General features: G+C 67.2%; 1 protein-coding gene across 3 annotated transcripts; it reads left to right on the top strand.

Annotated features, from left to right (window-relative positions):
• The first annotated feature begins 3,938 nt into the window (after positions 1 to 3,938).
• Positions 3,939 to 13,262, top strand: E4F1 (E4F transcription factor 1). 3 transcript variants are annotated; one of them, XM_051836210.2, is made up of 14 exons: positions 3,939 to 4,200; positions 7,182 to 7,333; positions 7,734 to 7,839; positions 9,809 to 10,002; positions 10,083 to 10,203; positions 10,332 to 10,469; positions 10,547 to 10,716; positions 10,983 to 11,201; positions 11,402 to 11,510; positions 11,620 to 11,837; positions 11,927 to 12,125; positions 12,204 to 12,346; positions 12,414 to 12,476; positions 12,551 to 13,262. In XM_051836210.2, exons 1-14 carry the CDS (start codon positions 4,044 to 4,046, stop codon positions 12,905 to 12,907), a joined length of 2,346 nt encoding a protein of 781 aa, XP_051692170.2. In that variant the 5' UTR covers positions 3,939 to 4,043; the 3' UTR covers positions 12,908 to 13,262. The 3 variants fall into 3 exon arrangements, with proteins under 3 accessions (XP_051692170.2, XP_051692171.2, XP_069920215.1); XM_051836211.2 differs by having other exon boundaries at positions 3,940 to 4,200; positions 11,405 to 11,510; XM_070064114.1 differs by lacking the exon at positions 3,939 to 4,200 and adding an exon at positions 5,941 to 6,141.
• The last annotated feature ends 8 nt before the right edge of the window (positions 13,263 to 13,270 follow it).

Genomic DNA, 13,270 nt, shown 5'->3' with positions numbered 1-13,270 from the left:
CTCATTGGCCCGGCGCCTCGCGGGCGCCGCTCATTGGCCTGCGTCTGCGCCAATCCGCCGGGGCCTCCCGCGGGCCAAGGGAGCGGCCCACCAACCGCCGCGGCCCTGCGCGGAGAGGCGGGCGGCCATTGGCTGCCGGGTCCGGGCCGCACCGATGATTGGCTGGCAGAGCGCCAACCGGCATTCGGAGCGGAGCGCTCACTGCGGAAACGCCGCGGGCCGGAGGGCCGGCGCAGGACGCAAGGCCGCTGCTCATTGGCGGCCGCAACACGGCGCGCCCATTGGAGGCGAGTGGTCAGCTTAGGTGACGGAGGCCCCTGATTGCGTGACCCCGGGCAAGGCCGGCTGCTGATTGGCGGCCGCCCTTCTCCTGGGCGGTGCTCTCCGCAGGAGCGCGGCGGGAGGGGCCGCGGTCCACGCGGGAGCCCGAGTCACGTCCGCACCTCGGCCGGGGGGGTGGCGCCCGGCCAGAGCCCACACCTTGGACGCGCTAGGACACGGTCGGTGCCAGCCCCGGGAGCCAAGCCGGGGCTGCCGTTCCCAGCAGGCCTGGTGCCGTCACTCATCTCCAGGCCTCTGCAGAAGGGAACACTTGGACCGAAACTGCTCGCGAGAACCCGCAAACCCGAGGCAGGGGCACCTGGGGTCCAGGAGAGAGAGACCCTGCCTGGAACACGTCGCCATAGCCGTCCCCGGTCATTAGGGAGCGCCCGAATCTTAGCGTGCATCCCCGTGGACGTCCCACGTGTCGGGAACAAGGTGCAGGGTATTCCCAGCACTTCCAGAACGTTCCCTCCGGCCCCATCCAGGCCATACCGGCCACCACCTGCCCCCGGCTGCCTCTCGGGCTTCTGTCACGCCGGCGCTAGCTTTGCCGGCCTGGGCCGCCTTGTAAAAGACCATGCCACGCACACGGTCTGCAGAGAGCGAGCCCCTGAGGGCTGGCGTGCGCCCCAGTGGCCTGCAGGAGCTGTGCTGGGCCAGGCCGGACGACTCCAGAGTCGGGGAGCTCCATCCAGGTCTCCCACGAGGGTGGCAGGAAGTACTCTGCCTCCCTGCAAGGGGCCGGCCGCCGCGCCACGCACCCCGATGTGGGACGCTGGTGTCACACGCCCACCCCCCTCGTGGGTGATTTGTTCTTTTTCTTGGGTGGTCCCACGGGTCACTGTAAGAATATAACTTTTGTTGGTCTATTCCCGGGTTAAATAAAACCTATCCAACCAGGGGTGGTGGTGTGGCACCAGTGTGGTAAGTGGCCGCTTATGACACCGGCATCCCGTGTGGGAGCACTGGTTCAAGTCCCAGCTGCCCGGCTCCCAGTCCAATGCCTTGTTAATGTGCCTGGGAAAACAGCGGAAGAAGGCCCAGGTATTTGGGGTCCTGCCACTGGCGTGGGAGACCTGGTGGAGTTCCAGGCTCTTGGCTCCAGCCTGGCTGTTTCGGATGGAAAATCTCTCTCTCCGTCTCCCCTCTTTCTGTTTCTCCGCTTTTCAAATAAAGTTGTTTTTTTTTTGTTTTGTTTTGTTTGTTTGTTTGTTTTTTTTTTTTTTTTTTTTTGGACAGGCAGAGTGGACAGTGAGAGAGAGAGACAGAGAGAAAGGTCTTCCTTTTGCCATTGGTTCACCCTCCAATGGCCGCCGCGGCAGGCGCACCGCGCTGATCCGATGGCAGGAGCCAGGTGCTTCTCCTGGTCTCCCATGGGTGCAGGGCCCAAGCACTTGGGCCATCCTCCACTGCACTCCCAGGCCACAGCAGAGAGCTGGCCTGGAAGGGGGGCAACTGGGACAGAATTCGGTGCCCCGACTGGGACTAGAACTCGGTGTGCCGGCGCTGCTAGGTGGAGGATTAGCCTAGTGAGCCGCAGCGCCGGCCGAAAGTAAGTCTTTAGAAAAGAAAGCACACCCAGCCGAAAGACTGAGCAGCCATCAGACAGGATGTCGGGGCTGGGGCTGAGGGCAGTGCGGGCAGGAGGGCATCTGGGGGCGGGCTGGCCTCACGCCAGCTCCCGGCCACTCTGCCCTTTGGTGAGCTGCTGTCGGGCAGCCCCAGGACTCCCTGTCAGGGTGCCCTTTTCTGAACCCAGCGAGTAACCGCGCCGCAGCGCTGGCCTCCATCCGGCCGTCTCCCCCAGGCCAGCCTCACATCCACCCACACCCTGGCTGCCCTCTGCCTTTGAAACCCTTCCCGTCCATTCCTCTCCTGCTGGCCTGCTGGCTTCTGCATGGCCTGCCCCCCGCCCAGACCACAGGCCCTGGTCTCAGCCCCTCCTGTGTCTGCAGAACCTCTGAGGCCCTTCCTCCGAGGGGCAGCAGAAGGACCCTTCCGGGTCCGACTGCCATCCCTGGTTAAAGCCCCAGCCCATCCGGCCCCCCAACCTGCCTGCTGTCGTTTGAAGGTGGTTTGATTCCTCCGAACACAGCTGTTCGTCCCCTCTGAAACTCATGTTGGACCTTGTTTATTTTTTAAGATTTACCTATTACCGATTTATTTGGAGGCCAGAGTGACAGAGGGAGAGAGAGATCTTCCATCTGCTAGTTCACTTCCCAAATGGCCACATCAGCTATGGCTGGGCCAGCTGGAGCCAGGAGCCAGGAGCTTCCTCCAGGTCTCCCACGTGGGTGGCGGGAGGCCCAGGCACTAAGCCATCGCCTGCTGCCCCTGAGTTCCATCAGTGGGAAGGTGGAGCACGGTGGAGCGGCCGGGACTTGCATCGCGCTCCCAGAGGGGGTGCCGGTGTCACAAGCGGCAGCTTAGCCCGCTGTGCCACCGCGCCGGCCTCGGGTTGGAGTTCAACCCCCACTAATCTGACTACAGTATTTACAGGCGGGCCTTTGGGAGGTGATTAGGATTAGATAAATTCCCTAGGGGGAGCTCCCACGGCTGAGGGAGAGAGGCCAGGACACAGCAGCGCCATACCTCTGTCACATGGTGCCCTGTGCCCTCCTGGGACTCTGCCCCCAGGACGGCTGTCTCTAGCTGTGGCCCTTGACCTTGGAGCAGGACGGTAAGCCAAATATAGATCTTCAATATACAGCAGAGAACGGCGTACGACCCGGCCGGCTGCACGGCCCTGCTCAGTGCCCCTCCCAGGCTGGGGCCGCGCTTCTGGGCCCTGGGTCCTGGCTCTGTCCTCCCGGGAGACTGGCCTTCCGCAGGGGCCCTGGCCTGGCCCAGCGGAGAATCGCCGAGCTGGGAGAGCAAGCCCCGTGGGTTCCCACAGCCGGGGCCGCCCTCAGGCAAGGCGCCACCCGCTCTGCGCCTCATCCTTTCATCTTTCCAATGGCGCCTTAAATGAGCTGATCCCATCAAGTGCGCAGCTCCAGACAGCTAGCTAAGTATTACCTGGGAGAGACAGGTACGGGCCGGGCACGGATGTTCGGGGCGGCGCTGGTGGGAGGGAAAGAAGCCTGGTTCACCCGGCCGTGGGTGGACCAGGAGCACGAGCCCAGTGGCAGGCGACACCCGCAGCCCGGGCACAGCCGCGAGTGGGCTGATGGATGACGAGAACGTTCGGAAGCCATCGGGGCTCTGTGAGCGCGCCCAGGGGTGCTGACCGTGAGCTTTCTGTGAATCGACCCCAGCTAAGAAACACGGAGCCGCCCAGGAGCCCTCTCCGGCGTGACCCCCCGAGGATGACGGGGTGTCGAGCACCCTACCCCTGGCTCGAGCTGACCCTTTGACCCGCCTGCCCTCCTCTCTCCAGGCTCGGAAGCCGGGCGCACCCTCCGCGGGTGTAACCCCAGCCCCGGGTTCCTCGGCTCTGGCCCCGCCCCGCCGCGCCAAGCCGCGCCCATTCGGGCGGTCTTTCCCCCTGGCCCCGCCCCTCAGCCTATCAATGCGCTCCCACGCAAGCCCGGCCCCTCCTCGCCCTGGTTCCGCTCTATCCCTGCTCCCTGTGGGCCCCGCCCCCGTCCAGGCCCCGCCCCTCAGCCTGTCCGTCAACCCCGCTCGCCTCCCGTCGTGCCCTCACGCCGGCCTCGGAGCGGCCCGTTGTTATGACGACACGGTCGTAAATCCGCCATCTTCCTGCGGCGCGTTGCGACATGGAGGGCGCGATGGCAGTGCGGGTGACGGCCGCTCATACGGCAGAAGCCCGGGCCGAAGCCGGGAGGGAAGCGGGCGAGGGCGGGGTCGCGGCGGCGGCGGCGGCCTTGGCCCCCGGCGGCTTCCTCGGCCTTCCGGCGCCTTTCAGCGAGGAAGGTAACGGGGCTGGACAGGGCAGGGCGCGGCCGGAGTGCGGGCGGCTCAGCTGGGCTGGCGGAGGCCCGGATGGCCAGAGCCGCGGACGCGACAGACCCTCGCGGGCCCCGGGCCGCCGCTCCCCTCCCGGCCCTCACGGCCTCCCCTGCGGGGCGCGTTCGCAGTACTCACGGGCGGACGCCGCAGCCGCCGGCCCCGCACCCTCGTGCGGACCCCTCCCGCCGCACCTGACAGGCCGCCGGGGCGGGCCGCGCTGGGCGGAGACCCCTGGGCGGGGCCGCGGGGAGGAGCCCGGCCGGCGGGGGCCGCGACCTGCCCCTCGTGGCTCGGACCCGCCGGCGACCGCTGTCATTGCGCACCGGGGGGCCGGCGACCGCTGTCGTTGCGCACCGGGGGGCCGGCGACCGCTGTCGTTGCGCACCGGGGGGCCGGCGACCGCTGTCGTTGCGCACCGGGGGGCCGGCGACCGCTGTCGTTGCGCACCGGGGGGCCGGCGACCGCTGTCGTTGCGCACCGGGGGGCCGGCGACCGCTGTCGTTGCGCACCGGGGGGCCGGCGACCGCTGTCGTTGCGCACCGGGGGGCCGGCGACCGCTGTCGTTGCGCACCGGGGGGCCGGCGACCGCTGTCGTTGCGCACCGGGGGGCCGGCGACCGCTGTCGTTGCGCACCGGGGGGCCGCCGCACAAGCCTCCCCCGCGCGCCGGCTGCCCCGGAGCCCACCCGAAAGGGCCACGTCCTCGACGCCCCCAGCTGGGAGGGGGCGCTTCAAAAGTTCGTGGAAATTAAGTGATGTTTATTTTGGCGCAAAAACACTGAAATTCATGCCTAGTTTTTTTTAATATGTATTTTCCATCAACTTTTTTTTAAGACCCTGCATATGTATGGATTTCAAGATTTTTGGTATCAAAATAAACATTCTTTTTTTTTTTTTAAAAAAAAACTACTTATTTGAAAGGCAGAGTGACAGTGAGAGAGAGAGGGAGACAGAGAGAGAGAGATGGAGAGAGAGGGAGACGGGGAGAGGGAGAGAGAGGGAGAGAGAGATGGAGAGAGAGGGAGGGAGAGAGAGAGAGGGAGATGGAGAGAGGGAGATGGAGAGAGAGGGAGACGGGGAGAGGGAGAGAGGGAGATGGAGACAGAGAGGGAGGGAGACGGAGACGGAGGGAGGGAGAGAGAGAGAGAGGGAGACAGAGAGAGAGAGAGAGAGAGAGGGAGACAGAGAGAGAGAGAGAGAGGGAGATGGAGAGAGGGAAGGAGAGAGAGAGGGAGGGAGACAGAGAGGGAGGGAGAGGTCTTCCATCGCTGATGAACTCCTGGCCGGGTCTGCACCAGGCGGGCGCCAGGAGCCGGAGCTCCATCCAGCCTCGCACATGGAGTCCGGCCCATCAGCAGGAAGCTGTGTGGCCTGGACTCCGGCACCCCGGGCGGCGCCTGACTGCTGCGCCGAGCCCCGTGTGGCTGCGGCACTTCGCGGGCCTTGTTGGGTCCCCCCCCCAGCAGCAGCAAGGCTGTGTGGCTCCTGCCTGGGCCCTGTGGCTCCCCTTGGGACTGTGCGCGTGCCGTGCCGGGAGCCGCGCTGGGGGCACCGCGGCTCCTTGGGGGCTCCGCTGGCTGTGGGACGCAGAGCCGGCCTCGGCTGCCTGGGTGTCCTGGGTGGTAATGGGACGAGGGCCATCTCTTCCTGATCCCCACAGGGCCCGTGGCGCTGTGGTTTCTTCCTCACCCCTCGTTCCGCCTTGCAGGGGGACCGTACCACACGGGCGGTGGGGCAGTGCCTGACTTGGGGCGGGCTGGGCTGGGCGTGTCTGCTTCTGGGGTGGGGGCTCCTTCCATGGCAACTCCAGGGCGCCGAGTCAGACGCAGGGAGCGGCCTGGGAGGGCCCCTCGGAGCGTGGTTTGTGACTGGACCATCCGGGGAGGGCCCCCCGTGGTGGCCTTGGGTGAGTAAGAGCAGTGGTTTGGCCCCTGGTTCATTAATGCAGCAAACATTCTGTGCACCAGACCCGGGCCTGACCTTGACCTGGGACTGAACTGTGAGGTGGAGAGAGCTGGCAGATTCAAGGGAGCAGAGGGGCACCTTGCCCCGCGCCCACAGCGCTGTCTGGACTGACCCTGACCTCAGGGCAGCAGCCAGCCCCAGCACTCAGGGTTGACCGACCTTGAACCTGAAGCCATTGTCGAGGACGGGAGTGGTCCTCCCTGTTAGCCTGGGGTGACCCCTCGGGGAGCCCCACCTGGCGTCCAGGCTCGAGCAGGGGTGCTGTCGGAGGGGGCGTTAGTGAAGCCCCAAGCTGGTGAGAAGAGTGCTCGTCCAGCGCCGCGGCTCGCTAGGCTAATCCTCTGCCTGTGGCGCTCGCACCCTGGGTTCTAGTCCCGGTTGCTCCTCTTCCAGTCCAGCTCTCTGCTGTGGCCTGGGAGGGCAGTGGAGGATGGTCCAAGTGCTTGGGCCCTGTACCCGCATGGGAGACCAGGAGGAAGCACCTGGCTCCTGGCTTTGCATCGGTGCAGCACCGGCCATAGCAGCCATTAGGGGAGTGAACCAACGGAAAGAAGACCGTTGTCTCTGTCTCACTGTCTATAACTCTACCTGTTAAAAAAAAAAAAAAAAAAAGTGGTCACAGACCAGGACCCGCTGCCCCCGTATTGGCCGACGCCCCTTGTCATCTGGGCCGGCCCACTTTGCGAGGCCCCCAAGGGCACATCCTTGCTGGGTCACGCCCCCTCTGAGGTTGGGCTTTGGGCCTGGCAGCCTCCGTGGATCTCTGCAGCGAAGCGTGAGGTCAGGGCCGCCCTGCTGGGTGCTGGTCTCCCTGGGGTGGACCTTGTCCTGCACACCTCCAGGGAGGGGCTGCCCCTGAGGTTAGGGCCCCCAGCAGCCTGGGGAGGGCCGGGCCGGAGCTCTGCTGCTCACTCGGGATGGGGCCCCCAGCCCCCGCCCCAGCCCCAGCCCCAGGCCCTGCTGACAGCACTTCGGTTGCAGATGAGGACGACGTGCACAGGTGCGGCCGCTGCCAGGCCGAGTTCACTGCCTTGGAGGACTTCGTGCAGCATAAAATCCAGAAGGCATGCCAGCGGCCCCCCCAGGAGGCCCTGCCGGCCACCCCTGCTGCCGCGGCGCTGCTGGGCCAGGAGGTGAGCGCCGCCCCGCCCTCCTGCGGCTGGCGTGGGTGACAGAGGGCAGGCGCCGTGCCACTGAGCGCCGAGGGCTGTTCTGTGCTGGCAGCCTGGGGAGGCCCAGCCTCTCAGCAGCCCCTGCCTGAGCCTGCACAGCTGGGGGATGGCCCCTCCTCTCTTGGGGTCTCAGGGTCTCTTTTGGGTCAAGGGCATCATGGTGGCTTTGTCTCGTGTGTTGCCCATGTGGTTCCCCAGGCTCCCACGAGCACAGTGTGGCCCTCTGGGTCTCGCCCGTGGTGCTGAGCCCCTGTGCCGTAGTCCTTGGGGCAATGAGAGCCCCACCCGCCCCCCTCACTGCCCCCTGCACTGCTGTGCACCAGAGGAGCCCGCAGCCACGTCCTCCCTGCCCCTCCCGCAGGTGGTGCCGGCGGCGACAGGCCCGGAGGAGCCCATCACCGTGGCACACATCGTGGTGGAGGCAGCGTCCCTGGCAGGAGACATCAGACATGCCCCTGACCTCGTGGGTAAGCCAGTGGTGTCCGTGCGTGGCCCCTGGGTGGCCCTGGGGCACCGCGGTCAGGGCAGAGGGACCTGTGCTGCCCATCCCTGCGCTCTCCTGAGAGCAGCCAGGGAGTGGGGGGACCAAGGCACTCCGCACTGCGTCCCCTGTGACTGGACGGCCCCTGGGCACCTGTGGGCACACCCCATTTGTGCGCGATCACAAGTGGGTTGCTGCCTCCTGTCGGTCTCTCCCCGGCTGTCTGTTCCTCCCGGAATCTTTTTCACCTCTGTCAACCCTGGTTCCTGCTTCCCGCCTTCGGCAGCACCATCCAGGGCACCCCCAGCAGCTGGGGGGTCGGTGTGGTGTGAGTGGGTGTCCCACGGCGGCTGCTGCTGGCCCTGACTTGGCCTTCACCTCCGGCGCTCCCTCGTTCTGGCGTGGGGGCGGCGGCCGCTGTCTGCTGTTCACCGGGCTTTTATGAGCTCAGGATGACGCCGCTGAGCCTCCCGGAGGTGCTGGACAGTGGGGAGAGGTGGCGGGGTCTGCGCTGAGTCAGGCTCTCGTTAACGGGGTCACATGAGCAGAGCAGCCTGAGGTCTGGGCGGGGGCGGGGGGCAGCGGGGTAGGTGACTGGGCGTGCAGGTGCTGGACCAGGAAGCTGGCCGGGGCCTGGTGTGGCAGGAGGTTGGGAAGGGAATGGGTCGGGGCCAAGGCAGGTGGGTAGGAAGTAGGCTTGGGCAACAGGTCGGACTGGGCCTTGGGAAGGCCTGGGAGTGACTGGGCAGGAAGAGGGGGTGGAGGCCAGCCCTGGGCTTGGGAAGGGGTGCTGTGTGCAGGCACCTGTGCCGCCTGTCCCAGGGACAGGAGTGTTGTCCGTGGAGGTGGGGCCTGTGCCCTGGCCAACATGTGGCATGTGGTTTCTGGGGCAAGTAGCGTGTTTAGGACAGTGAGTTCCCTGGGTCCTGGCAGCATCTGTAGCTCCCACCCTCTGGCCAGCCAGGCCCCGGGGGCCCATCCCCGATGTCCGGGAGCTCCCAGCCCCTCCTGGGATGCAGGGTTCCTCTCTGGCGCCCCAAGTCCGTTCCGGGCCAGCTGGCCGGCTCAAGGCTGCTACCTGTGCTGCCTGGTGTGCTCAGAGCGGGGCGGTGGCTGTGGCAAGCTCGGCACGGCTGGTCAGAGGGGCAGCCGGGCACCGACCTCGAGGCCCTCTTGCCTCTTCCCTGGAGACAGACTTGTTTGCTGTCTGGGCCGCGTACCCTGGCCCCTGCCCCCTGCAGCAGGTCTCCCTCCTGGGGTGTCGCGTGTGGCGGCCAGCACAGCCCAGAGAGGCCTTAATTGCTTCTGAGTCACGGCTGCTCTCCTCTGTGTGAGGAGCGTGGATGTCAAAACAACGCGGCTGAGCCGGGAGGGCGCGGCCAAGCGGCTTCCCAGCTGTTTCCCACTTGGCATCGTTAACAGCAGAAAGCGTGACTGGTGCTACGGCGTCGCTGTGCGTGTCAGATCAGAACGCCCTGGGGGAGGCCACAGCCTCGTGTCTTCCATGGAGGGCGTCCACGCCCAGGCCTGCATCTGTAGCCTGCTCGCCTGCCCACTCCCTGGCGCCCAGCCGGTGGGCGAGCACGGGGCTTTTCTCTGGCACTGGTGGAAGTGAGTGCAGCGAGCCGGCTAGACGGCAGTGGGCTGAGCTGGCCTGTCCCGTCTGTGCCTGGGCACTGTCACCTCGACCCTCCTGTCCCCTTGGTACCCAGGGGCCGGGTGTCTGCTCGGGGTGGGCCCCTACTGCGTTCATTCTGGGGGCCCTGGCTCCATGGAGTCGCAAGGGGTGTCTCCCTCCCTTTCTAGTGGGGTGTGGAGAGGCTGAGCAGGTCCTGGCTGTCCCTTGGGGCCTCCTGGCAGCTAGCGAGTGCCAGACGCATCCTGGCCTTGGCTGGAGCTGCAGAGGACCCAGGTCTCCCTGGCAGATCCGGGCTCACGGGGACGCCTCTCCTCAGGTGGCGGGCACATCAAAGAGGTGATTGTGGCTGCCGAGGCGGAGCCAGGGGACAGCGCGATGGCAGAGGCCCCGGGCAGCCCGAGCCGTCGGGAGCTGAGTCTTGCTGGGGAGGGCGAGCAGGCCCAGGTCAGGCTGCTGGTGGACAAGGACGGCCGCTACGTGTGCATGCTGTGCCACAAGACCTTCAAGACGGTGAGCCCTGGGCCGTGGGCCAGCTGGGCCCCGCCTGCTCCCGCCAGGGAGGTGCCCTGAGCCTTGCCCCTCCCCCGCAGGGCAGCATCCTCAAGGCCCACATGGTCACCCACAGCAGCCGCAAGGACCACGAGTGCAAGCTCTGCGGGGCCTCCTTCCGGACCAAGGGCTCGCTCATCCGGCACCACCGCCGCCACACAGGTGAACGGGCTGGGGCCCGGGGCCAGCACCGCACAGCGCCCTGCCGGCTGGCCGCCTGTCCCGTGCCCCCGTGAGGTAGAGGCCCCCAGGCCTGCCTTCCGCTGGTCACCTGGCCGTTCCCTGCACAGATGAGCGCCCCTACAAGTGTGCTAAGTGCGGGAAGAGCTTCCGGGAGTCGGGTGCACTGACCCGGCACCTCAAGTCTCTGACCCCGTGCACGGAAAAGATCCGCTTCAGCATGGTCAGCAAGGAGGACGCGCCTGCAGGTCAGCGCGGGGGCGGCCGCGGGGCTCCCGCGTGCAGTGGGGCCACGCGCCGGGCCTCACTCAGCTCTGCCTTGCAGGGTCCAGCACCTCCACCGTGGGGACGGCTGCACCGTCCTCAGTGACGGAGGAGCCTGTGGAGACGTCGCCCGTGATCCATCTGGTGACAGATGCCAAGGGCACCGTCATCCACGAAGTCCACGTCCAGATGCAGGAGCTGCCCTTGGGCATGAAGGCCTTGGCCCCAGAGGTGGGGGCAGGCCGGGAACCCTCCAGGGGAGGCGCCAGGCCTTGGTCGGGCACTGGTTCCAGCAGGACCACGAGACGCCGCACTCGTGTCGTTGTCCTGGGGGAAGCTCGCTGAAGAGCTGCCGGGAGCGGGGGAGGGGCAGGCCTCGGCTGGGTTCCACCCAGGGGCTGAGGGGCTCCAGGGGGCTCGTGCCTGGCATGGGTCTGCCTTGTGGGGGTGCTGTGGGCCAGGCTGCCTGGCCAGCCCCTGCCCCTTCTCTCCTGCAGCCCCCGGGCCCTGAGGAGCTTCCTGGTCCCGGCGAGGGCAGCCGGGAGAACCTGCTGCACCAGGCCATGCAGAACTCGGGCATTGTCCTCGAGCGGGTCGCTGGGGAGGAGGGGCCCTTGGACCCAGCCCCTCCCGCCAGGCCCTGTCCACAGCCCCTGGGAGACGGCCCCTCGGAACTGCCGCTGCTGGCGGTGGAGCAGATGGAGACAGTAGGGACAGTAGGTGCCTGTGTTCTTCCGGCCGCGGTGGGACGTGGGGGTGGGGGTGGGGCTGGACCGTGGCGGCCTGGTCACCACGCTGGCCTGGGCCACCAGCCGCTCTGTCCACTGCTCTGTATCCCTGACATGATGGAGCAGAGATGCAGGGGCCCATGGTGCAGCCTGCACTGGGTGCAGCAGGCCTGCCTGTGCTCCCCAAGCAGGTGGCCAGCGAGGCCTCAGCTGTGCCCAAGACCCACCCGTGCCCTCAGTGCAGTGAGACCTTCCCGACGGCAGCCACCCTGGAAGCCCACAAAAGGGGCCATGCAGGTGGGTGGAGGCCCCGGGCAGTGGGCGGCCTACAGGTGACCAGGTGGGCTCGGGGCGGCGGGGCAGACCTGTGGGTGACAGGCCCTGCTGATGGCACATGTGGCCCCAGGGCCAAGGCCGTTCACCTGCATGCAGTGTGGCAAGGCCTTCCCCAAGGCCTACCTGCTCAAGAAGCACCAGGAGGTGCACGTGCACGAGCGCCGCTTCCGCTGCGGGGACTGTGGGAAGCTGTACAAGACCATCGCCCACGTGCGCGGCCACCGGCGCGTCCACTCGGATGAGCGGCCCTACCCTTGTCCCGAGTGCGGCAAGCGCTACAAGACCAAGGTGGGCGTCTGGCCTCTGACCTTGCTGCCCAGCCCCCACCCTCGAGCCCCCGTGTCCCCCGGCCGCCCGCACTGACTGGGTCTCCACAGAATGCGCAGCAGGTGCACTTCCGGACACACCTGGAGGAGAAGCCGCACGTGTGCCAGTTCTGCAGCCGCGGCTTCCGGGAGAAGGGCTCTCTGGTGCGGCACGTGCGGCACCACACGGGCGAGAAGCCCTTCAAGTGCTACAAGTGCGGCCGCGGCTTTGCCGAGCACGGCACGCTCAACCGGCACCTGCGCACCAAAGGTTGGGGCGCCAGGCGGCGGCGGGGAGGGCGAGGAGGAGGGCCGGGCGCTGCCGAGCCCTGACCGAGCGCCCACGCAGGGGGCTGCCTGCTGGAGGTGGAGGAGCTGCTGGTGTCGGAGGAGAGCCCCGCCGCCGCCGCCGCCGTCCTGGCCGAGGACCCGCACACCGTGCTGGTGGAGTTCTCCTCCGTGGTGGCCGACACCCAGGAGTACATCATTGAGGTGGGTGTGGGGCCGGAGGGGCCGGCGGGGCTTGGGGCAGCCCCGGCTGAACTCTGCCTCCGCGCAGGCCACCGCAGGGGACGCAGAGACCAGTGAAGCCACGGAGATCATCGAGGGCACCCAGACGGAGGTGCGGGGCAGGGTGGGGCGGGGCGGGGGCGGCTGGGCTCCCGGGCAGCCCCTCACTGAGCTGGGCCCCTGCAGGTGGACAGCCACATCATGAAAGTGGTGCAGCAGATCGTGCACCAGGCCAGCGCCGGGCACCAGATCATCGTGCAGAACGTGACCATGGACCAGGAGGCGGCGCTGGGTCCCGAGGCGGCTGCGGCAGACACCATCACCATCGCCACCCCCGAGAGCCTGACGGAACAGGTGGCCATGACGCTGGCTTCGGCCATCAGCGAGGGCACGGTGCTTGCAGCCCGCACGGGCGCAGGCGGCTCAGAACAGGCTACTGTGACCATGGTGTCCTCGGAGGACATCGAGATCCTGGAGCACGGCGGCGAGTTGGTCATCGCCTCGCCAGAGGGCCAGCTCGAGGTGCAGACGGTCATCGTGTAGCCTGGGGCTGCGCCTCCCGAGAGCTGGACCTGGGGTGGGCCCTGAGGTGCAGACGGTCACCGTCTAGCCTGGGCTGCGCCTCCCGAGCTGGGCCTGGGGTGGGCCCTGAGGTGCAGACGGTCACCGTCTAGCCTGGGCTGCGCCTCCCGAGCTGGGCCTGGGGTGGGCCCTGAGGTGCAGACGGTCACCGTCTAGCCTGGGGCTGCACCTCCCAAGCTGGGCCTGGGGTGGGCCCTGAGCTGTCCGCGCCTGCCCGGCCCAGTGCAGAGAAGACAGCCCAGAGGCCAGGCTCCTGGGCACAGTGGAGCAGTGTAAATAGTTTTTCTGTTGCTTTACAATAAAATGTGAAACCTTGCGGCCTGT

Source organism: Oryctolagus cuniculus, chromosome 19 (genome assembly GCF_964237555.1).
Source record: "Oryctolagus cuniculus chromosome 19, mOryCun1.1, whole genome shotgun sequence".
NCBI classification, from domain to species: Eukaryota; Metazoa; Chordata; class Mammalia; order Lagomorpha; family Leporidae; genus Oryctolagus; species Oryctolagus cuniculus.
The sequence above is the reverse complement of the archived record's forward strand: the minus strand, read 5'-3'. Positions and strand labels throughout refer to the sequence as shown.

Excerpts from the sequence above, each read along its gene's own strand:
- E4F1 (XM_051836210.2), top strand. The coding sequence starts at position 4,044 with ATGGAGGGCGCGATGGCAGTGCGGGTGACGGCCGCTCATACGGCAGAA. Across the intron at positions 10,003-10,082 it reads GCCACAAGACCTTCAAGACG|GGCAGCATCCTCAAGGCCCA; the intron begins GTGAGCCCTGGG and ends CCTCCCCCGCAG. Across the intron at positions 10,204-10,331 it reads GCACCACCGCCGCCACACAG|ATGAGCGCCCCTACAAGTGT; the intron begins GTGAACGGGCTG and ends TTCCCTGCACAG.